This window comes from Phoxinus phoxinus (genome assembly GCF_949152265.1).
Source record: "Phoxinus phoxinus genome assembly, chromosome: 13".
Classification (NCBI taxonomy): Eukaryota; Metazoa; Chordata; class Actinopteri; order Cypriniformes; family Leuciscidae; genus Phoxinus; species Phoxinus phoxinus.
The window spans coordinates 28,499,481-28,524,083 of NC_136888.1; the positions used below are offsets into that span (position 1 = coordinate 28,499,481).

At 36.1% G+C, this 24,603-nt stretch overlaps 1 protein-coding gene across 1 annotated transcript in view; it reads left to right on the forward strand.

Moving 5' to 3' along the window:
- Nucleotides 1–21,989, forward strand: part of plekhh1 (pleckstrin homology domain containing, family H (with MyTH4 domain) member 1) — a 39,161-nt gene extending 17,172 nt beyond the window's left edge. The window contains exons 4-30 of the mRNA XM_079632995.1: nucleotides 1,051–1,200; nucleotides 1,287–1,370; nucleotides 1,462–1,543; nucleotides 1,628–1,771; nucleotides 2,104–2,900; nucleotides 3,927–4,005; nucleotides 5,711–5,802; nucleotides 5,932–6,079; nucleotides 6,236–6,372; nucleotides 7,016–7,126; nucleotides 7,239–7,325; nucleotides 8,089–8,247; nucleotides 8,981–9,061; nucleotides 9,147–9,326; nucleotides 10,497–10,608; nucleotides 10,812–10,924; nucleotides 13,670–13,846; nucleotides 13,940–14,037; nucleotides 14,726–14,903; nucleotides 16,667–16,822; nucleotides 16,911–17,008; nucleotides 17,117–17,258; nucleotides 17,347–17,486; nucleotides 18,121–18,250; nucleotides 18,409–18,492; nucleotides 20,590–20,736; nucleotides 21,151–21,989. Of these exons, the coding sequence (XP_079489121.1) occupies nucleotides 1,051–1,200; nucleotides 1,287–1,370; nucleotides 1,462–1,543; nucleotides 1,628–1,771; nucleotides 2,104–2,900; nucleotides 3,927–4,005; nucleotides 5,711–5,802; nucleotides 5,932–6,079; nucleotides 6,236–6,372; nucleotides 7,016–7,126; nucleotides 7,239–7,325; nucleotides 8,089–8,247; nucleotides 8,981–9,061; nucleotides 9,147–9,326; nucleotides 10,497–10,608; nucleotides 10,812–10,924; nucleotides 13,670–13,846; nucleotides 13,940–14,037; nucleotides 14,726–14,903; nucleotides 16,667–16,822; nucleotides 16,911–17,008; nucleotides 17,117–17,258; nucleotides 17,347–17,486; nucleotides 18,121–18,250; nucleotides 18,409–18,492; nucleotides 20,590–20,736; nucleotides 21,151–21,333 (4,089 nt within the window). The 3' untranslated portion in view covers nucleotides 21,334–21,989. The remainder of the gene's footprint in view (nucleotides 1–1,050; nucleotides 1,201–1,286; nucleotides 1,371–1,461; nucleotides 1,544–1,627; nucleotides 1,772–2,103; nucleotides 2,901–3,926; nucleotides 4,006–5,710; nucleotides 5,803–5,931; nucleotides 6,080–6,235; nucleotides 6,373–7,015; nucleotides 7,127–7,238; nucleotides 7,326–8,088; nucleotides 8,248–8,980; nucleotides 9,062–9,146; nucleotides 9,327–10,496; nucleotides 10,609–10,811; nucleotides 10,925–13,669; nucleotides 13,847–13,939; nucleotides 14,038–14,725; nucleotides 14,904–16,666; nucleotides 16,823–16,910; nucleotides 17,009–17,116; nucleotides 17,259–17,346; nucleotides 17,487–18,120; nucleotides 18,251–18,408; nucleotides 18,493–20,589; nucleotides 20,737–21,150) is intronic.
- Nucleotides 21,990–24,603: the final 2,614 nt, after the last annotated feature.

The following is a 24,603-nucleotide window of genomic DNA, read 5'->3' on the forward strand; positions in this document are numbered from 1 at the left end:
TTTCTTATTTTTTATTAGAATTATACTCAGGACATGGTGTCCTATGTGCCATATTTTTTAAAAGGAATATTTCATTGTTATTGTATAATTTCATTTAGTGTGCCATATAATAAATAAATCACACATTAAAAAAATAATAATAATATATGTTTTTTTTCTTTCTTTCAAAACACGTGTAATTGTGCAAATATTATCAAGTCAAAAGTCAGTAGTCAGAAGTTTTGTTTTTTTTTCTTCAGAAAATGGACAATGCATTTTAGAAAAATTAAAACTACATAGACAATATAAAACTATTTTATTTTTAAATAGTTGGATTTAAATAATGAATTGTATTTTTTACAGAAATTCGCTGATATTCAGATGAAAAAACAAAACATTAATATAAAAATAAATGTTCTATTGAATTAACTTCAGTATCCTTTTACTTTACCTTTTAAGTAATAAATCATGGGAGCACAAATGATACTCTTTCTGGAAAATGATCTGTTTTTATTTATTTATTATTATTTTAATAACATAATGATACATACAGTAGTGGATAAAAGTGATGCCAACCTAGGAAAATTGACATCTTCCACCTTATTTCAAATATTATTAAAAATGTGTTAAAGATTTTGTAAGCACATTGCATGCTTGGCATCAATCGTTTTATTTGAGATAATGCAATGAAACATGCCAAATTGTTCAGACATAATTTTTTGATTGGCTGTCATACAAAGAAATTACGAACACATTCTGTAGTCAATGTATGCTTTTACCTGTGAGCTTTTTGTATTTTTTTGTGCCTTTATTTTTTGCATGCTAAAATAAAACCCCATAGTTTGCCTTTTTTTGCCAAATAATTTTGTCAGATAAATACCTTCACCAATTTTAGTGTATTGTCCTTTCCTACTACTTAAAATATTTGAAACATACAAAATGGTTTCCTCATATTTTGATTGTTTATCAAACTTGTATGGTCCATAGAAACAAATATTCCCTCCAGGGATCACTTTTGGCCACTACTGAACCCTTTTCTCTTTGAGGACCTAATCAAAATGAATATTGTAGGTCCATATTATGGAGGAGAAACTGAAGTCTGCAAACATGCAGCCCAGCGAATCGGAAAACTCCTTGTACAGGCGTTATCAAGAGTTGAGCAGTCAAACGCAGGAGAAAGATATGATCATAAAGAGTCTTGAAGGACAGCTGGAGAAGCAGGTAAAGACCTCACAAAGAGGAAGAGATGGCTATTAAACTCCCACATAAGGACTGAAACGTTGCTCAACTGCCCTCCTTATCTGCAGAACTTGGTTCGAGCCCAAGAGGCCAAGATTATTGAAGAGAAGGCTGCCAAAATCAAAGACTGGGTCACGTTTAAGTTGCGAGAGGTGAGTTGAAACGTGGAAGTGCTGTGGATAATTTTTTTTTTTTTTTTTTTTTTTTGGAAACAGAGTGTCCTTTGTTTTTTGTGTCTTGTAGATGGAAACAGAAAACCAGCAGTTGAAAAAGGCAAACCTGAAGCAGGCCGAGCAGATCCTCATACTGCAAGACAAGCTTCAGAGTAAACATAGTTCCTTTCCTGTTTTCTTTCCTTATAGCATTTGTTTTTGTTGGTTTTGTACACCTCTCACTTTGTTGCTGTCAGCTCTTCTCGAGAGGCCCTTGTCTCCAGCCGTGGATGTCCACCTGGTGCCCTCCAGTCCACTCCACCCTCCCAGCTGCCCCGGGACACCCCCTGCCCAGGAGGAGGGCTGGAGATTGACAGGATCTCGCATAGCCAATTCTACAGGTACATAATCATCTTCTACCTTCAGAAGGTTTGAAGCTCTTTCTAGTTTTTTTTTGTCACAATGAAGCGCATCCACACTGCTGACATTTACTAGTTGTAGCTTATTGTGTGCTGATTAAATGTCATGTTTCCGTCAACGATTTTGGCCTTCCAAAACTAAATTTAAATGTATGTGCATCACTAAAACATGTAATAGTAATATATTAAACAATAAAACCCCATACAATGTCCTTAATTCCCCCCTCTAACTTCTATGCAACACTTTTTGGATGTATCATCTTTCATTTTAAATTTGTATCTAAATATACGTTAATATCTGTTTCAAATTTCAGAAAGCAAAAGAAAAATCACGGAGGGTTGTGATTCTGCTTTTCATAGTGCATCCTTACTTCCAACATTACAAGACAAAGGAGACTCTCATAAGTCTAGTCAAGATGGTGTTGACACCACAACCTCGGTAAAAGAAACTGGAGTGGGGGCGGAGCCTTCTTTTGGAGTGCCATGTGAGAGAGAAGTGGGAGGAGCCTCAGACAGAGATCACTCTTCTGATGAGCTCAACAGCAAATTTCGTTCCCAGCGCCTCCGCTCTTCCTCCTCATCCTCTTCCTCATCCACTTCAGCGTATGAGACTCATGGTCCGGTTGGTTTCGACACTCCTACCCCCACTCCTAAAAGTCCTCCTCCTGTGTCCCTCTCACCCCCATTAGTACGCCTACCGCTGTTGTGCCCCTTCCCTCTGGCTTTGCCCTTGGGCACCAGCATGACCCTGCCCAAAGTTCGCACTCCTCTAACCCCCCGTGACAGCATCCAACTTGTGAAGAAACACCACAGTCAGCCGCAACCCGGCATAGAGCGCCTCCATCAGGTCAACGTCAACATTGATATCGGAAGCTGCACCTCTCCATCCTGCAACAGTCTGGTCCCTGGTTCAGTTCCCACACATGGGTTAGAGGAGACGGACATTGATGAAGGGCCGCCTGAAAGAATGGAGGGAATGGTGGAGGGGTCAGAGATGGAAGGGCAGGCTACTGATGGAGGCTTATTCGAAGGGTTGGCTAAAGAGTTTGAGATGATGGACCCAGAAGCTCTTAAACCGCCTACACCACCTCTGCACCGGTTTCCCTCTTGGGTAAGACAGGAACAAATGCTACGGCTTGTACCTCAAATTGTGCAGCTTGTTGAAGAAAAATGTGTTGTAAGTTGTGAATTGCAAGTGACAGCTTAGAGCTTATTTACATTACAAATAGGCTAAGTTGCAGGCTTGCAGCTTGCTACTAAATTTATTAAAATACTAAATGTTTTAATCTTATTAAACATTAAATTTGAAATATAACCTGACATGTAAACAAAAATAATTCACTACAAAATATATATTTAAATGTAATTCATTTATAGTATGTTTTATTAGTATTTATGTATTGCTCCTAACTGTTTTTAAATGTTTTATTATTTACATATGTACTATTCAGACTGTAATGTACATTTTCATATATAAATACTTTTATGCTTGCACAGGCTGCATTTATTTGATCAAAAAAGTCAGTAAAAATTTTAATATTATTACAATCTAAAATATTTTACTTCAATATATTTTAAAATGTAATGTATCCCTGTGATCAAAGCTGAATTTTTAGCATCATTACTCCAGTTTTCAGTGTCACATGATCCTTCAGAAATCATTCTAATATGACGATTTGCTGCTCAAGAAACATTTCTTATTATTATAAGTGTTTAAAACAGTTGTGCTGCTTAATATTTTTGTGGAAACTGATTTTTTTTTTCCAAGTAGAAGTCTTTACTGTCACTATTGAGCAGTTTAATGCATCCTTGCTGACTCTTTATTTTTTTATTGAAGTATAAATAATAAAGAGCAAGTTCCAAAGTAAGTAGTATTTACTAAGCTGGTAGTGCAAGTTACTTAAACGGTTGGTGCATCCTTACCCAGAATGCTTGGGGTGGGCTTTTGGAGATCTTTTGACTGGACCAGAAAGCAACTACCTAGTACTGTAACTCACAAAACAACACACAGAAAACCTAAACTCAAACCTCTTACTCCAAATATTTTAGCAACCACCCACATCACCCTAACACTATAGTGGCAAGTTTTGTATGGTATGATTAATGTTTGACACCACTATTTGTGTGTGTTTTTCAGGAGAGCCGGATCTATGCGGTGGCTAAATCAGGAATGAGAGTCTCGGAGGCCTGTCTTGGAGCCAAGACTCTTGGGAGAGGTCAGTCAACCAATCAGCAGTCATCACTGATCACTCAGTTTAGGTCTGTCACCAGCAATTGTTATAGCACCATATGAACACATGCCCTTAGATCTGTCAATTAGAGGTAAGGACTTGTTTAATGTCACTTCCTCTTACCTAACGGGAACACACCTGTGCAGGTGTGATCTCCGTGCTTTGAATCTTCTAAGAGGCTGAGAATGAGAATCTTCTGAGGGTGAGAATGAAAACCCTGCTTTTCAATATGCCGTGATGAAAGGTTAAAACCGCTGTGTAATTACATCAGGGAGTATTTCACCTCTCACCTCAACTCTACAACAAACGTCCGTGGAACTGTGCTGTATTCTGCTTTGAGACACAAGTCTGAGTATATGCCTGAGAAATAAAACCAAATGTCTGATCAGTGTAAAGATTTGGGAGTGACAGTTGCATTTAACCCTTCCATGCTGATAGCTACTGTTGAAAATCGTATATGACAAATCATACCACAAAAGGCACCTTATAATGCATTGTATGGTCTCACGAATAATTGTATCCACAGTTATAAAACATTATAGTTCTTATTTTTACGATTTTAGAAAGTATAATGCATCAAATCACAATGAAAAAAAAAACAATTTCAGATGTAAAAGCAATCTCCAAATATTATAATGCATTTTATCTTTGGTTAACATTATTTATCAAAATATATAATGCAATATAATGTACATTATGAATACTTTATTCTTATAAGTAAAACAACAAGGAAATTCCTGGAAGTTTATTAGTCAAAAAGTACTATGGGAACAACGAATAATCTTGCACCGTTCAAAAGTAAAAAAAAAAAGGTTGTTGTTGTTTTTAATAATGAAATGGATACTGTTATTCAGCAAGGATGCATTAAATTGATCAGAAGTGACAGTGAAGACATTGGAAATCTCTCCTTGGAAATCTCTCTTCTTTCTCTAATGGAAAATTCCTCCGTCAAATAAATACTGTTCAACATTGGTAATAATAAGAAATGTTTCTTGAGCAGCAAATCAGTTTAGAATGATTTCTGAAGGATCATGTGACATTGAAGACTGAATGGCTGATGAAAATCCAGCTTTGCCATCACAGGAATAGATTATATTTTAAATATATAATAGAAAATAGCAATTTAAAATTGTAATAATTTTTTACCAAATGAATGCAGAAAAACATCCAAAAACATCTTACTCATAGCCCCAAACTTTTGAACTGTAGTGTATACTTGCTAGAAACACAATTCAATTAAAAATAAGCAACTTAAAGAGATGGTTCACCCAAAAATGAAATTTGTAATAATTTACTCACCCTCAAGTTGTTCCAAACCTCTATACATTTCTTTGTTCTGCTGAACACAAAGGAAGATTTTTTTCCATACTATGGAAGTCAATGGTGCCCCACAACTGTTTGGTTCCAAACATTCTTCAAAATATGTTCCTTTGTGTTCAGCAGAACAAAGAGATTTATACAGGTTTGGAACGACTCAAGGCTGAGTAAATGATGACAGTATTTTTTTTGTTTTGTGTGAACTATCCCTTTAAATGTACAAACAAACACCATATTTGGCTGTTTCACTGATGTCTGTAAATTAAATGGCCATATGAAATTATATTGGAAGCGCCCACCCAGGCCTTATTAATTTTTTACAACTTTGCGGACTTTATGTAAGTGCCCATGTGTTGTTTGTTTGTGTCTCCAGTATCCACCCAAACTCAGCACTCAACAACTGGCCCCTTCACTCACCTCATTTACAAGAACATCAGTGTGCCTGTGTACTCCACATTTAAAGGGGTAAGATTACATCAATATTATAGTTAACTCGTCATTATATTACCAGTGTCATGCTAAAGTGTTATTGTACATAACAGGTCAAATCTACTTGTCTTTCTCATCATTCCCACAATGTTCTTCTGCCCTTAGAAGGCAACTCAGATCAGCAACGTCCCTCTCCCGGATGATGACTCCGGTTCAGAAGACGACAGCAGCTCATTGGCCAGCTTGCACACGTCCACACTGGGGCCAGATAAAAAGGGCAGCACCCCTGGCAGCCCTCGGGCTGTCAAAAGAGGTGAGGAAATCTGTAAAACAACCAACTTTATGACCTTCAAAATATTTCTATTTAACATTTGAACTGTTTTCCCCTGTAATTTGTGAATAATAATAGTGTGTAGCTTTAAAATTGTTCGAAGTCTGACCCAGGATCAACTGTTAAACTGTCCTGCAGGTGTTTCTATGTCCTCCATCAGTTCAGAGAGTGACTATGCCATTCCTCCGGATGCGTACTCGCTGGACAGCGACTGCTCAGAACCCGAGCACAAGGTTCAGCGCACCTCCTCCTACTCCTGTGAGAGTGTTGGGCAGGTACGTCTCCGAACTCCTCCTTTGAGCCGTCTCCATATTGTCTTCTCATCTACGCTACTGCTCAAAAATGTGGGATTTTTGTATGCTTTTGAAATAAGTCTTTTATGCTCACTGAGGTTGCATTTAATGTATCAAAAATATAGCAAAAACGGCACAATTGATACAATATCAATATCTACAGGCCGTGCTTCAGTTCTATGGATGCTTTACCCTCCAGGTCTCTGCGTCAGTCACTTGACTGAAAACTATGAATGATTATTTATGTTGAAAATGGTGATTCTTGACCCAGTGAAAGAACTAGAACTAGAAATCTTTTCTAACATTATAAATTCTTTTTTGTTGTTGCCATTTTTTATCAATAAAATGTGTCCTTTCTGAATAAAAGTATTAATAACAAATAAAAAAAAAAAGTGATCCCAAACCTTTCAGTAATAATGCATATTCATACAGTATATTATAGTGCATAGGTTCTTCAGATGACATTTGTGAGTGTGTTAGGCAATCTTTTCTTATGTTTTAGTTTTAGTCCAAGGAGGTCTGTAATACCTCTAGAAAGCTGAGTTAGCATTCCCATTCATCTCGATCCTAAGTTAGAAGACCGGTTGTCCATGGTTAAATGCTTTCTATGTGTCTTTCTATATAGGAGACTCTAGAAAAGACAGGTTACTTGCTGAAAATGGGCAGTCAGGTAAAGGCATGGAAGAGGCGCTGGTTCATTCTGAAGAACGGGGAGATCTTGTACTACAAGTCGCCGGTGAGTAGACTTTTCCACAACTCTGCGGCGGTGTTCGAGAGAGAGAGAGAGAGTGAGGGAAGGAAGTTTAGAGTTACAGCGCTGATGATATCTGCCTTTGCTCTGTTCTCAGAGTGACGTGATCCGGAAACCTCAGGGCCAAATGGAGCTGAACTCCTCGTGTCATATAGCCCGCGGAGAGGGAGCTCAGACATTCCAGGTGAGAGACACACTGATACACCTAAACAGCCTTTAACAAATCTGTCAGCCTGAGGCTTTCAGAAACAGCCTGATATGGGTATCACATGAGCTTCGCTTGCGTTTTGAGGGAATGTACAGCTCTCAACTGCTGTCATTATTGGATTTTCAAAGTCGTAATAATAGCAATAATTGGGTATCATCTATAATTTCCTCAAACTTGAATCCGTGTCATCACATCTGTTACAATTTCGGAGGAATTGATGATCATAATCGTCAAATATCTGGTAGAATTTACGGTAGGTCATATGGGAGTGTTTTTCTGTTACCACATGAATTGGAATAAATATTACAATACATTCCATGATGGCCAAGATTATTCAGAATCTTCACATATCATGTCAAATTTACTGAAATTTGATTGCATATGCGAGTGATTGACTCGAATTGTAGAGGGTTGTTTATTGAATATTATAATCATGTCTTGTTGAATTCATTGTTGGGCATATTTTTTACTGTTGTTAAATGGCTTGTAATACCTTTTACTGGACATTTCATGATGAAAGTTCCAGTAAAAGGTATTCTATTAAGTGAAGATTATCAGAGTTTTTTTATTTATTATTGAGTGAAGATTCTCAGAGTTATAGTTAGGGATGGACATATCAGCTGTGGGCCACTAAAATAATTATCCGCTTATCTGAATCAGACAGAGTTTTAATGTCAGTGTATCCCTCCATAACCAGTTTTGTTGGCTAAATCTCTGTCAATCTTTTTCTCATGTCTAGTTAATTACAGAGAAGAAGACCTTTTACTTGGCTGCAGACTCTCCAAATATCCTGGAGGACTGGATCAGAGTTCTCCAGAATGTTCTCAAGGTCCAGGCCAGTGGACCAGTTTCCATGGATAAAGAATTCAAGGCCACGGTGCGAGGCTGGCTAACAAAGGTAAGAGTTCACAGGAGTGTAAGTGAGGTTTTGAGTTAGAGAATGATTGAAAAAAAGTATTTGAACAGTATATCTACGTGAGGATTGCGGTGGGGAGATTCCTGGATGGCTGGTGCATGATGGGACAGAGCTGAGGTCATCAGGCCTGGAATGTATCTGATAGGGAGTCCCTGATCACAGACTGTGCATATCTGTGTTGATAGACAGGTCAACTTGTAATTAAAGTCAGCATGAAACAGAAGTTGCGATAGTCTTTTCTTCTCTATTGCGATGTTTATCTGAGTGTGAAATGGCTTCTTGAATGAGAAAAAAAGTAAGGCAGGACTTGATTTTGTCTTCCTTTGGGACTTAATTGGATGGTTAGATGGTTGTGGTTTTCTATTGCTGTGATCTCATGTGAGTGACAGGTTTCCCTGCCCTCGCGCCAGTAAACACTTCATGAGAGAAGAGAAGAGATGAGCTGCAAGATATTTTGAACAAATAATAGTGATGTGCACGGATAAAATATTTATAATAAATACAATAATATTCCATAAAATTGTCATTTTGTTTTCATGGTGACTTTAATGCTTTTTTCCTGTATGTATCTGTGCTTGTGTTTTGATTTTTTTTTTTTCTCAATATGTCCTGTCAAATCGGTACGTTAATGGCATGGTTTTTCCATTTGTTATTGTTTTTTTCACTTATTCCTTCTCTCTCCGTTTTTCTGATGATGTTTTACATTTGACTACAGGTGAAACATGGTCATTCAAAGCTTGTTTGGTGTGCTTTGATTGGGAAAGTCTTCTACTACTACCGTAACCTGGATGACAAGGTAGATACAGTACTTGCAGCTTCCTTAAATTCAGAAAAACTGAGGGTGCTGCTATGCTGCTATCAAATATGTGTTTTTTTTGCAGTTCCCACTGGGTCAGCTACGTGTTCGAGAAGCGCGTGTGGAAGAAGTGGACAGATCGTGTGATTCTGACGAAGATTATGAAGCAGGGGGGCGGGGCTTCCTCTCCTCTCACTTTACGCTAGTGGTCCATCCCAAAGAGCAAAGCCCTACTTACCTGCTTGTCGGCACTAAACAAGAAAAGGTACCACTCACACCACAAACACAATCTGAATTTTGCCACAATTTTACGCTAATGCTTTGTATTATGTTCAATAGAATGCCATATGTAAATTAGTTTATTAATATGCAAATACATTTTCCGTGAAGGTATGTGATTACAAGTGTTGGGGAACAATGTTACTGTAGCTTGTTAAGCTACAGTACAAAGACTATGTTAGGATAACAGCATTAAACAACATTTGAGAGATCAACTTATCAACTAATACCATCAATAAAACAAGATTTTTTGGGGGGTTCGTTAAGATTTTGTAATGTTTTTGAAAGCACTCTTTTCAAGACTACACTGATGTGATAAAAAAATACAGTAAAACAATAAAATTTTGAAATATTATTACAACTTAAAACAGCTGTTTTCTATTTTTAATATATCTAAAAATGTAATTTATTCCTGTAATTTATTCCTTTAATGTCCATTTAAGTTTTTCAAGTTGAAGTGTAAGTTTTTTTTTAATCAATCCAATTACAAGTGGATGATGCTAAATACTGGTTTAAATGGGGTCTAAAAAGTTTTGAGCTTGCCCAATTTCGACCACTTTTAGAGGTAGTCGAAAACGCATTCGACTGGATTGCTTTCATAGGATTGCTTTTTCGTAATCTCCTACTGGGAATTTTCTTAGTTGGAAAATATGAGTTTCCTAGTAGGAAATTATTGTAATTTATTGCCATTACTCAGAAAATTGGACATATACTGCCTCTCAAAGAGAGTTTACAAGTAGGAAATATGATTTGAGAGGGAGTTTATGTCCAATTTCACGAGTACTGTTTCAATTTCATGCTCATGTGGTCGAATGCGTTCGAACAGTCACAAAAAAATGCCTACTCTCCGCCTACTGACCTAATGCATACATATTATGGGAAGCGCACTAGCCAGAGGGGATATAAACTTTGTCGGCTGAATACCCAAGTTTGGTTTGAAGACGAAAAACATACCAAGCACAATGTTCTCTAGCCATTCCTGATTTAGATAGACCCTCCCCTCGAAGAAATCAGGACAGAAGTGGTTGAAAGTGGACAAAACAGACAGGTGTAAACGGGAATGTGTCTCCCTCGTCTAGTTGTAATTCGATCGACCAAAACGCATCTTAATACCAGGTGTAAACAGGGCCTCGGGTTCTTTCTGTCTTTCTCACAGGACACCTGGCTGTACCACCTGACAGTCGCGGCGGGCAGTTGTGCCAGCCTGAGGGTGGGCACCGAGTACGAGCAGCTGATTGGCAAGCTGTTGGATGTCGATGGAGACCCAGGTCAGAGGTTACTTAAATATCTACTTCTATAACACATACACCGCTTCTCAAGTCACACGACAGACTGGATGGTTTTAAATTGGGATAGACCGATAGAATGACTCCATCTAGACCCCAGACAGTGTTTATGACCGGTTCTGATGGCAGCTGTTGTGCCATTTTCATTTGTTTTTCAATCTGTGTTTGTGTGTTGATGTGTGCAGACTCTGCTCAGTGGAAACGTGAAGTGCTGTGCTTCAGTAAGGAGGGTCTGCGCTACCCCCTCACCACTCTGCCCTCCGAGGCACTTCAAACCGAAGCTCTCAAGCTCTTTAAGGTGAACGCTCTCGTCGGTGTCTTCTCTTACTTTCTCAGTGTCCTTTATCCTCCTTTCTGCTTTATTCACATTCACACAAACGCTCAAGTCTTGATGTCGTCTTGTTGTCTTTATCTCCCTTGAATAATCACTCCCATCTCTCAAACACTTCTAAGTTGTCCTCATCCTCCTCTCCTGAGAGGTAACGGTGCCGTCCTGTCCCTATGTGGACTCCCACAGCAGGATCAAAGGCAGTGATGGGAGGCCTGGTGCTCATTATGGCACTGGAGATAAAGAGCTGGATTTGGCTCTGATTGACATAAAACCTCTCTGTGGTGTAGTCATGTTGGGGAAGCTGCTTTGAAACTATAGCTTAACAAGATACTAGCTTGTTCGTTCAGTTTATGTTAATGAATTCAATTCATCTTATTTTGAGTCTGAACAAGACTCAAACAAGCCTTCTCAATTAAAAAAATAATTTAACGAACCAAGTATTATATATAAATGGTCATCTGCTGACCGACTAAACGAGAGAAGGCATTTTGTTTGTTCAGTTCATCATGCGAGTCTCATTCACAACAATTAGAGAAAAGTGGTGTAAAAATTATGAATGTATAAAAATGGCCATTGATACAATTAAAATGACTTGATGTCATAATCTGTCTTATTTTAGTATAATTTATATACTATTTTGGATTGAGTTTAATTTATATATTTTTATATATTTATACACTTTTACTTTTAGTTTGTTTCAGTAATTTTGTTATGTGGTTAATATTTTTATTTAGCTTTAATTGCCTTTAGTTCAGTTTTAGTTTGAGTAATTTTAGTACTTAAACTTACAAAATTTGAAATGTTGATTTGGTTCGCTTAAGTTTTTCACCTAATATTTATTTTTCATATTATTTCAGCTTTATTTCATTTAACAATTTTTTTACAACTTTTTTTCAAAAGTTTCAACACTGCTCTTAATGTATTTTGATTATTGTATTTTCCATATCATAATTCAAATTTTAATGCTCAGCCTTTCACAAAACAGGAAAACTGCTCTGCTGTCACTTGTTGGCGAAACACTTTCTTAGTAGATTTGTAGATGTTTTAATAATTTTAATTTCATCAATTTTATCAAATTTTAATAAATGATACGATTTTTTGGTTGTGAATAACTTTGTTTTTTAATGATTCAGTTGAAAGAATGATTCAGTGACTCATAACACAAAAAGAAAATCACTTGACGGCACTTAACCTGCAGAAAGAGTCACTAAACGTATCAGTAAATATATGAATGAATCATTTTGTTAAATAGATTAAAAAGACTTGAGTCTCAAAGATGAATCAAGATCCTTACCTCAGAACTCCTAGTAGTAGGCATACGCAAGAGTGCATGTGACATACTCACTTAATTGTACCTCAGATCACTCATTTTTAAAGCTACATTCTACAAAGTGTTTTGCTACTGTTATTCACAATGCAGAAAAATATAGTTAGTATAGTTACTCCTCAGCAGTGGCTCTCAGCACTTTGTGTGGGAAATGGCACTAGCCCTGTAACGTCTCATTTTGAGGACAGGCCTAAACATTTCATTTTGAGTTCAAAGAGGATCGCTGACAGTGTTTGGAGAGATAGTCTCATTCCAGTCGCTCGTGGTTTCTCCCCAGGCTCCCGTTTTCTATTGAGAACCCTGTTCTCCTGAGGTTTACAGACATTATGCCCTATTGACGGTTCAATGGCGTATCCTCGAGAGCTAGCATCATACGCAGCCCTCGGTGCTCTTTGAAGATCAGAGGCACTATTTAGGTAGTCATTTGATACTGAAAGAAAATGCCTCCCACTCTGAAGTAATGAATGGGGGGTCGACAGCTACATCCTGACTTGATTTAATTTGCATTGTAAGAATTTCTGTAAGAACAGAAACGGAATGTTAATAAGAAAGTAAAGCGTGTTGTTGCATGCGCTGACTGTAGCAGCTGTGTGTGGTGATGTGTTGTGTGAGGTGTTCGCCATCTGCTGGTTGCTCTGTTCTCATCAGAGACACTAGTGCCATAAATCCCTATCTCATTGGGCCTTTTAGGTTAGGGTTAGGTGTGAGGGTTTGGGTTAGTAGAATAAGTTGACATGTAGTTGCAAAGTTACTTATAGTCAGTAGAATGTCTGTTGGGGGAGCATCACAATAAAGTGTTTGTATATATTAAGTCTAATACACTACTAATAGTTACTTCTAGTTGCAAAGTTACTTCTAGTTAGTAGAATGTATATCGGAGAGTTTCACCAAAAAAAAATTTAAACTATTTTTTTTTAATGTTCTCTTTTGTATTCATGTTGGTTTGATATTGTTTTCAAAAACTTACACCAATTTCAAGAAAAAAACTATCGTCTCTTAAAATGTAATGTGGTGTAAAATATCAATAATAACATATTTTTTCTTACATTTTATACATATTTGAAGGCCAAGGATTTTTTGAGGATTTCAATCTAAATTGAAATAAATCAAAATACATTTAAAATGAAATATGAAATCTTTTTTTGTAAATAATCTTTGGGGCTGTCACGCCACATTATATTTTTCAACCTGAACTTACTTTGCCTGATTGAGTTATATGACATTTTTAGGTACTTTTTTTATATTTTACATTTTTAGGTACTTTTTTTATGAATAACATTTTGTAATGTATTTTTGTATAAATTAATAAATAGGACAAAATGTGAGTGTTGTGTCATTGACCCACATACATACCAATAAGTCTTCTTTTTTTTTGGCCCTGGTAGTCTTGCCAGCTTTTCATCAATGTGCTGGTGGAGTCTCCCTCAATTGACTACCACACCTCGCTGGCCCAGAATGCACTGCAGGTGTGCCTAACACATCCAGAGCTGCAGAATGAAATGTACTGTCAGCTGATCAAACAGACCAACTGCCGCACTCCTCACAACTATGCCCTCACACAGGTCAGTGTCACATCTGTGCAGACACACACTTCACACTGAATCATCAGATCAAGTGTTGTATATCTCTCCTCTCTCTCTCTCTTTCTTTCTCAGTGCTGGCAGCTGTTGTCATTGTGTGTGGCTCTCTTCCTGCCTCAGCATCATTTCCTGTGGTACCTGAGGCAGTACCTGCAGCAGAACGCAGATCCCAGGTCACTGGCCGTACTGGCCCTAAATCCTCCTATCAATTCAAGTATATAGTTATAAATCTGACTATACAGTTGTAAACTATACTAATAAATCTGAATATACATATACAGTAGATTGTAAACAGTTACAATATAATTACATTTTTTACAGATATATAAAATGTAAATTCTTAAAATGTATGTATATGTATATATATATATATATATACACATATATTTTAAGAATTTACATTTTATATATCTGTAAATCAGATTCACAATTGTATTATCAGACTTACTACTATATACTACCATTCAAAAGTGATTTTTAAAAAGTTTTTAAAAAGAAAGTATTTTATGTTCACCAAGATTGTATTTATTTGATAAAAAAAATACAGAAAAAACTTAATGTTGTGAAATGTTGTTACAATTTAAAACGACTGTTTTCTATTTTAATATTTTTAAATTGTTATTTACTCCTTGGATGGCAAAGCTAAATTTTTATCATAATTACAGAAATAAAAATATTATTACGCTTATAACAAGTGGGAAAAATCTGACAATGAAACTAGAGAATTACGTTTGGATTGGAAGGGCATTTTGTTATGTGTACTGGAAAACAAGACTAATGCACTGATTAGAATAAGGGTTTTGCAGTGATGTCTAATGTACTTGTATTTGAAAACCTGAGTTTGTGTATGTACACTCACAGGACGGAAGTGGGGAAATATGCTGTGTACTGCCAGCGCTCAGTAGAGAGAACTTTACAGAATGGAGAGAGAGAAGCAAAGCCTTCGCGGATGGAAATCCTATCTATTCTGTTGAGAAACCCCTATCATCACTCTCTACCCTTCAGCATACCTGTACACTTCATGAACAACACTTATGAGGTACACAAACACTTTCAGTGGCCCTTACATTACCCCAATAAAGCTTACATTATTTGATACGCAAATTTCTAACGCCTCTAAATTCTCAACATGATCAAAACTTTGCTGAAAAAAACTGCTGTACACCATCTACTACAAGCCTTTTGATTTAGAGCTTATACTTTTTAGTAAGTAAAAGGCCTTTTAGCAACTTTTACTTGAGTATCCATACATATTTTTTTGTATTATATTTTTGTAATAATCATGTTAAAATGTTAGTATCAAATATGACACATAATTCTTTTGGGGAACGTTTATTTGCATTGCATTATATGTTTGCCCCCACAATAGAATCTACAGAGCTTTGATAATAAAACTAAGCATTATATATCATCTTACTAAGACATTATTGGGAGGTAGAGAGTGACAACTGATATTTACATGCATTTTATGTAAGTAGTCTGCCAAACTGGTACCGGTATAAATGATCTCATTGATTTACATTAAAGGCTATCAAAATTGAATTTTACTTTTTGCCATATAAATATGACAACTTCCCCAAATTGCATATTTTTGTTCAGTTTGGGCCTCTGAATAAAACCGAGGTGCAACTGTGACAGCTGCCGCTGACGAGTGCCAGGAATGTTTGTAATGGACTTTTTTGAAGTCAAAAGGGTTCACAACCAATCTAAATATGTATACCGTGGTCCATTTCTGTACATAATAAAGAGTACACTATATAAGATAACATCTTAGTAAGATATAAGTCAACATTTGAACAGCTTTAAAGTTGAAATATATACATGTACACATTTGTATCATGAGATATTTGAGTAAGTTTAAACCCAATACTTACATTTAAAAGTGAAATTCAGCATTTTCTCTAAAAAAAAATCCTTTCGTCACTGGCGCGCAATGAATCTTGGGATAGGCTAGGCTGCGAAGGATCCACTCGTTCTATCCTTCATGGCCCGGGAAATAAAGGATGCATTTATAAACCGCATTCGAAGGAGTCTTTAAATGGAGACAGCCCTCATCACGCCGCTTCAAATGCAGCCTTCGAAAGATGCCGTCTCTGAATTGGGACACCGCTTATATGAGCCGTAAAAGCCTAGTGTATAAAGTATTATATTTGACAATAAACACATTATGCAAACTTTTACCTGTTACACCTGATATTTTATTCTAGCTTCATGCATTCTTTTTTTATCAACACTTGAATGTAGGTTAGTTTCATAAAAAAAAAGCAACATTTTGCACAAAAAGTGAAGAAAATCGCCATTTTTGTTGCATGTGCATAAGCAATGCTTCTATAGCTTGTTTCCGCTTCTTCTCTTCCTGTGTTTTGATCCAGAGATTCTAGACTATTTCAGAAGATGGGTAATAGCAACCCCTACCTTACAAAAGTGAAAACACGGATTGCTGGAAAATTCGGTCAGTGGCCAGGAAGCGTTGTCATAAATGAAGGACAATTCTGTCAATAGTAGGGAAAGAGTTAAGTTGCAGTCAGGACGGATGAGCATTTACACTACATGTGCAATGTGCTCACATGCGTTTCTGACTACTTCCATATGTGGTTGCTTGTGATCTGATCAGATCAGGTTTTAGCCCCCATTTACACCTGTATTCGGCATTGACCACTTGTCCATTGAACCAGGTCTCAAAAAATGGTTGATTCCAAGGATAAACAGGTCCCTGATATGATATAGAATATATAACAGTAAAAAGTTTTACTATACAGGATGTTCTTCTTCATACCATATTATCTTTCTCCACCTCTATAGGTTGTAGGTTTTGATGGTTCGACCACAGTGGAGGAGTTCCTGAACACAGTGAACCAGAGGGCAGGCATGAGGAAACCACAGATTTCAGGCTTTGCTCTCTTCACCGACGACCCCTCAGGCAAAGACCTGGAGCACTGCCTGCAGCCCAGCAATAAAGTATGATATGAACATTAAATATTACAGATTTTCTGAAGTAAATTTTTTCTGTGCTGCAAAAATTGATTTTTGTAATCTTCTGGTGCAGATTTGTGATGTGATCTCTAAGTGGGAACAGGCACTGAAAGAACTTCATCCTGGAAAATATGAAGGAACACGGATTGTCCGTCTCACTTATAAAAGCAGGTGCGTTTGAAATACGGTTGTCTCGTTCGCCAAAAATCTATTGAAATGAACAATTACGAATGTTTTTCCCAATATTTTAATAATGTTAGTATTCAATCTTCCTCGTAGGCTGTGTTTCCGAGCTCAGGCTAAGGGGGAAACTGAGCGAGAGCGCCTTCTGCTGGCCTATCAAGTAAATGAGGAGGTACAACAAGGGCACTTCCCTGTCAGTAAGGAACTGGGCTTGGAAGTGGCTGCGCTGATGGCACAGGTGTGTGTTGATCTAAATCACATGTTTCTGTTTGAGGGTGAGTGTATCTGAAGTGGTGAGTAACAAACACAACTCAATTATCTTTTAGGTCGAGCATGGTGACTTAGACCGGCCAGCAATGTCTCCCGCGGGTTCTCCTCAGCCGAAGACCCAACAGGTCCTTCTGCAGGTCCTGGAGCGGTTTTACCCTAAACGCTACAAGCAAGAATGCAGCATGGAACAGCTCAGGTAAATTCACATTTATTTGATTGAGTACATTATAATCACGTCACATTCATGTTTATTATATTATATTGTATTGTATTATATTGTATTGTATTATCATTTATCTTTAGTATTTAATTGTATACTATTTAATTTAATATAAAATTTATATAATTAATGTCAATTATTTTAATATAATAGTATAATCAGTATAATAGTTATTTCAGTATAATTATAATTTATATGATAAATGTAATAATTCTGTTTTTTTTTTGCGTTAACTTAAACATGTTAACAATTTTAAATGAATTGCATGCATTAACGTGTTAACTTTGACAGCCCTAATATATATATATATATATATATATATATATATATATATATATATATATATATATATACACTTACATGCATACAGTATATAGAATATAGTATGTTAGAATATATTATGTTATTATACACACACACACACACACACACACACACACACACACACACACACACACACACACACACACACACACACACACACACAGTATGTGTATTATATTATACTTTGCTTTATTGACATTAATATGCTGTTTTTCTTCATTTAAAAAAAGCTCACTGGATGACACTCTATACAAACACTCTATGTAATAGTAACTTTGTCCCACAGGGACCTCGGTGAGCGTTTGGCCACTAAGTGGTCTGTCCTGGGTGGGTGCACAGCCTCCGAATGTGTGAGAATCTATCTGACCGTGGCCCGCAAGTGGCCTCTGTTTGGGGCCAAGCTGTTCAGTGCCAAGGTGAGTTCAGATGTAGGCTACAGTTTCCAGAACCACTGCCAACATTTTGTGGTCACAACCTCGACCACTTAAAAAGGTTTTCAGATGTACCTTTTCACAAGAGCGCTGTTAAAACATGACAGAATTTCTCCTTTTACTCCCACTCTGTTGGTGCACAGCCATTGCCTCCCTCTTCATTGGATCAAACTCCGGTGTGGCTGGCTGTTAATGAGGATGGGCTGAGTGTCCTGGACTACACAATGGTGAGTGTATGTGGATACTCATAGTTTCAGAAAGTAAGACTGCGTTAAAGGAATAGTACGGGCCATTTACAACTTAAGCTCTTAAGTGTGTTGTTAATTACCACAGAAAATCATTTAGACTCCCTCAGGTTGTAAAAACAAATGAAAAACATACTTACAGTAATGGTCTTGTAATTGAAACCTACAAGTCAAAAGTGCAGTGCAACTATAATGCTGTTTTGAGAATATAACAGTAACAAGGTATGTGATGTTATTATAATGTAATCTGTAAATATCTTCAAATATATATAAGCCCATAGCTGAGTCAAAAGGAAATACATTTAGAATACATGATTCGGTCATGAAACTCTAACCGAGCACTCATTGGTTCCTCTAACACTGTGGCATTAGCCAGCCAGATGTACTTCCTAATCTACGTAATCATATATTCTGTGCATTTCGATCTCCCTGCTACATGATTATGCATAATTTTGTTTACCCCTCCTCCTCATCCTCCTCTCTGGTGCCACTTGTAGAGATATGCTATAGGGGTTTTAATATACTCTTGCAGCAGCATGTGCTTCTGTGTTATTTTAACTAAACTGAACAAATAGTTGTATTTGCTCAGCAGCAGTGTATGTACATCCCATGCAAACATGGAAGATATGTGTGCTTTTTGTAATATTTCCCCTAAGACTATTAATCATCTATTTTGGGAGTGCCCCAAGACTCAAGTGTTTTGGAAAGAACTTAGTAATTACTTGCAAAGAAAAGTTATGACTCCTGTTAACTTTGAAGAAATTGATGTCATGTTAAAAAAAAATGTTTTTCACTTGAGGGTGATAAAAATATTTTGTTTATATTTGATTTAATTGTTATAATTGCCCGTTACTATATTCATAAAGTAAAATGGAATGGAAAAATACCAAATTTTGAACATTTTACATTTGATGTTAAAATATATTTAGAAACAATATTCAAAAGTAAAAACGCAAAAGCTAGGAAAACTACACAGTTGTTTGACAGGTATAAGTTTTTTATGTAAAATGCCTTTTTTAATTTTTTTTATTATTATTTAGTTTTTACCATTGACATATTTGGTTTTATGTACTCTTGTATGTAGGCTAATGTATGTTTTGTTCCTTATAAAAAGGAAACATCCCATGCTGGTTTAATAATTCACTCCGAGAGTTGTCACGATTGAACTAGTGTATCACTGGAAATAAACAAATACTCCAATACTGATCTCAACCAATACTCCACAAAAGCTATTTATCAAAACAATAAAACATAATTTTACTTTTATTATCATAACCTAATTAACATTTATACACATTCGCTGTTCCAACATATCCCACCACTTAATATATAATAATGTTTTAGTAATGTCCATGGGCAGCGCACCACCAGACGTTCATTCACCTAGAAACGTAGTCCCAGCTCACAAGAACAATTTAATCCTTTATAACCAAAATACGAGCTTCATATTTCTGCTTCCACACCTCTGGGCCTCGTTTGTAAGTGCACTTCTTTTCAGACCTTTAGCGCCCTCTCTTGGCGCGGTGCATTACTTAATCCTGCTCTTGTGTTTCTTTAACTGTATAATAATAATATTAGATCTATCTGGCACCGAGGGAGCCGCACTGGCAGGTGTGCTGGTTTGAAATGTTTATTGACCAGGAAGTTTCCAAAAGCTGTAGTCCTGATATCTTGCCCAGTTGGCTGTATTCTCACTTGGAGAAGTCTAGCTGTTTTGAGAAAGAATAAACAGGGTCAGGGCAGACTCTGTCATTTTCTATTTTTAATGTCTTCTATTTTTTTTTTTTTTGGTTTACCTCTTCATCCATTCACTATTCTCAGCAGCTCACATAAAAGAATAACTAAAACGGGAACAGAAAGCCAGTATCAGTAAAAACTGTAATATTGTGATGCATATTTACATTTTAAACAGTTGGTTTTATATTTTAAAATATATTCCTGTGATGACAAAGCTACATTTTCAGTGTCACATAATCCTTAAAAAAATACCTCAAACTTTTGAATGGTAGTGTATATGTTTGTTTTTGTAGAGTCAAATAAGACAAAATTTCTCAATTTTGTGTGCTCTGATTTTTTTAGCACCCATTCGCCACATATCCATACCAGTCAGTGATCACCTTCGGAGGCTGCAAGGAAGATTTCATGCTAGTCATCAGCCAGATTAAAGACCAGGCTTTGGGCAAGAAGACTGTGGATAAACTTTTATTTGCACTGGCTAAACCAAAGGTAAGACATGCTAAGTTACAAAAGGGAAAACGCAGTTTAACGGCATTTCCAAATGCTGCCAGTAAAGACAGAATTCTGATATATGTGGTGCTTTTAGCATTACATTTTATTACCCATCTTAGAAATCGAATCTAAAGTGTGTGTGGGTAAAATCAGATCTTGAAAACAGATCTTAAAAACTCATACACCCCATCTGAATTACATCTGGGGTTTCACTCATACAGCATTACATGATACAGGAAGTGCTAATGAGCTCCACTGAGTGAGGATCTTTATTCGCATTTCTGTGCTTCAAGTCTTTGTTGGCTAGATACAGTAAGAGCAAGTTAAATATAGAAATATCCATCTACTAAAGTCAATGAACCAGCAGAATCAGAGGTGCAAACTGTTTCTCTCTCTCTTTCAATGCTGTAGATCCTGGAACTGACGCTCCTCATGGCTAGTTATATTAACTACTGGACCTCCAGCTTACCAGGGGCCGGTAACCAGACTCAAGGGTCAGTGCTGGGGCCTCAAAGAGACCGGAAGCTCTGGGACATCGACAGCCGACACTTCCCCTCAATGACATACACAACCAAAGGCCCCACTCTCCTTTAAAACCTCAGTCTCCAGGTGTCTGGACACATCCGCAACCTATCGCGTGGTCCGCATACACAAACAAAAACGCATTTTGGGAAGCTTTAGATGATTACATTTGGGATAGAGTTCAAACTTTTTGTGTTTGAAGGTTCAAACAATAAACTGGAAGAAAAAAGTTATTTATTGTGCGAAACGGTCAACTTGCACACTGTTCGTAGTCCAAATACAAAAAATAAACACATCACGAAGTGGGTTTTCGTAGTAACCCACCCTGAGAAGATCACCCACCGAGTCGGAGTAGATCCAAGAGTATTTTATTCTTGAGTGCAAAAAGATTTTGGCGCTCATTTTTAAGGAATTAGAGCTTTTAAACTGGACGTCCAGTTAAAGACATGGTTTGACTTTTTCATTTGTGCGTAACATGATTTTGTTTCATCTATGTCTTTGTTTGAATTTTCTATTGTTTAGTTAGTTTTATGTTTATATTTGTTCAGGACATTTCCACTGTTTAACGGTACATTAATTAATGGTACCATCAGTCATATACAGTTTATACCATCGAGTTTATACAGTGAATACTTCATCAGGATGCGTAGAAACAGATCATCTCATATTAGCACATATGTGGAAACTAGCTAACCAGTATAAAAAGGACAGTCTTATGTGGTACAAAACTCAAGAATGGTACTGTTAGTGTGTCTATGGTAGTGTAACAGGGTTGATGAGTTCTTCTCTTTTATCCAAACAGGAAATGACATCATCAGCAAGTTACAGAGTTTGGGCTAAAAGTTTTAGTTTATGCTCTCATATCACGTGCCATGTACTGCACTACCAAACATAATGCTTCATCTGAGCCAATCTATTTTCATCTTAACATAGTGACAAGTTTTGTGTAATACAGTAGTTGCAAAAAGGCACACACATATTTCATATTTACTTATCCTAGCCATAGCCTTGCCTTTTGTATAGAGAAAAAAAATGTATGCACACCCCACACATTTCGCAACATTACGTTAATATGTGCAGGATCATATATTTTCGTGAAGTTTGTAGCTTGAGAATGGTCATAATTATATAATGATATCCAGTGCTGGGTAGATTACTTACCAATTTGTATTTCATTTCTGACTCCAAATTACATTACAAAAATTGTAGTTAGTATCGTAATCCATCACATTACACAATTTAGGTAATATAACCGGACTACTTTTTGATCACTTTTGACCCAACATATATATTTTTATATATTTTTGATATAAAAATACAAAGAGAAAGAAAATATATTAAATTTTTTGTTATCAACAACATGAAGTGTATTAAACATTACATAACGTCAGGGATTCTCAAACTGGGGTTTGTGAGTTTATTGAAAATATAATAATTAAATAAATCATAAAATGTCAAATAAAAATAAATAATTTTAAAATAAAAATTCTAATAATAAAAACGTGTTAAAAAGAATTACAAGTACTTAATCTGGATTACATAATCAGATTTCAAAAATTATGTAATTAGTTACTACCCAGCACTGATGATATCATGACACGTGAATTTTTAATATGCAGTTTTTAGAAATTAGATTTTAAAATCGTAGCATAGTTATGACACAGTGAAAAACATTGCATGCTTTTAACCATAGAAAATTCTTTCATTTTCTTTTTTCCACCATAAATCATAAAACTTAGCCACAAATACAAGTGTTATTATCTACATTTTTAGTGTCATCTACATTGTAAAAGAAAGAAATGCAAAGAATTATCAATTGTGTTTCAGAAATGGATCATTAACAAAGTAGGTAAAGACACACTGTACCCATAATATGGCAGATTCTGAAAGATTTGAGGGTGTAGGGATGAGTTTTGAAAAAGCTGTAATGACTTGAATTATTCTATGAATCAAACCACTTTCTCTGAATTTTGAATATTTATTTTGTCATTTAAAACAAAACATTTGGTCTAACCAAATTATTTTCTTTAGTCAGACTTTTCTAGAAACTTTAGTGTTCCAAGCAGCCAATCAGAAATAATGTCACTTTTGTCATTGTTAAGATTCAAGGCCAAAACCGTGGCAGCAGACATTCAGAAGTGATGCTGTGAGAGCTTTAGATTTTATATGCATAGAGAATGTTGCAAATAAAAAGTTAATTGTGCTGCTCTTTCCTTTACGATGTTTAATTCTTGCATTTTCATTTCAAGGAAAAGCTTGTGGACTAACTTATATAACTTATGTGAAAAACATGTCTCCATTCAACTATATTTATCAAGAAAACCTTTTTAGTTTAGGCTAAAGGCTTTCTGTGTGTCCGTAGCAATCACAGTAAAGCCTCAGAAAAATGTACAGAACAGTTTGTTTAGATTTACTTGTTTCTATATTGCAGAAAACACTGATTCATAACTGCAAAAGATGACAGATTTGCTGGCCAGCGTGTTTATAGACATGGGTGGGGTTTTCTCTGCTCTCACACTCCAGGCAGGTCAAAGTGCTAATGGCATTTCCCTGCCAATAGCCTGCTATAAATTCACATTTGAAAATTAAACAGGGGGAAAATGTGTATGTTCTAAACTAATACGGTAATATGCTCATTATTCAGCCACACACTCTCTAAGTGAATTAGGGAAAGCATGCTTTTCATTGTTGCCTTTTGCAGGAGGGGAAAAAAAAGTGTGGCTCACTACATGGTTTGGAAGAACCCCAGACTTTCTCAAGGATGTATTTTTATGTTTCTCTTCACATTTTAAATGACAGCTTTTAGTTTATGAGACATCAAGTAAACTATTTTAAGCTGCTGTAAAACTCAAAATACAGTGACATATCTGAATGTCATCTGATGTAATATTTCATTCATTTGATTTTTCTTTACTTTGTTAACACTATGCTATAACATAGCATATCAGTCAGTGCTAAAATCATTTTTGAAGACGTATTGTGTGTAGTTATACATAAATATATTATTAATCTAATAAAAACTTTATATATCATACATTTAAATAATTGAACTGTTGAAAAAATCCCACAATGCACCTCATGTTAGTTGCAGAGCTTATTTTTATGACTTTATAATGTGGAAAACCCTAAGCTATTAATAAACAATAAGCTGTTGTATTAGATTGTAGAGAAAACCTATACCCATGCTTGTCCATCAACAATTGATTTATGAATTTATCTACATTAATAAATAACCATTTGTAAGTAGTATTTCATTTAATATTATATAATATGTGAAATTATGGCATATTTCACACAAAGATTAAAGGGCACCTATTATGGAATTTTGAAATTTACCTTTCA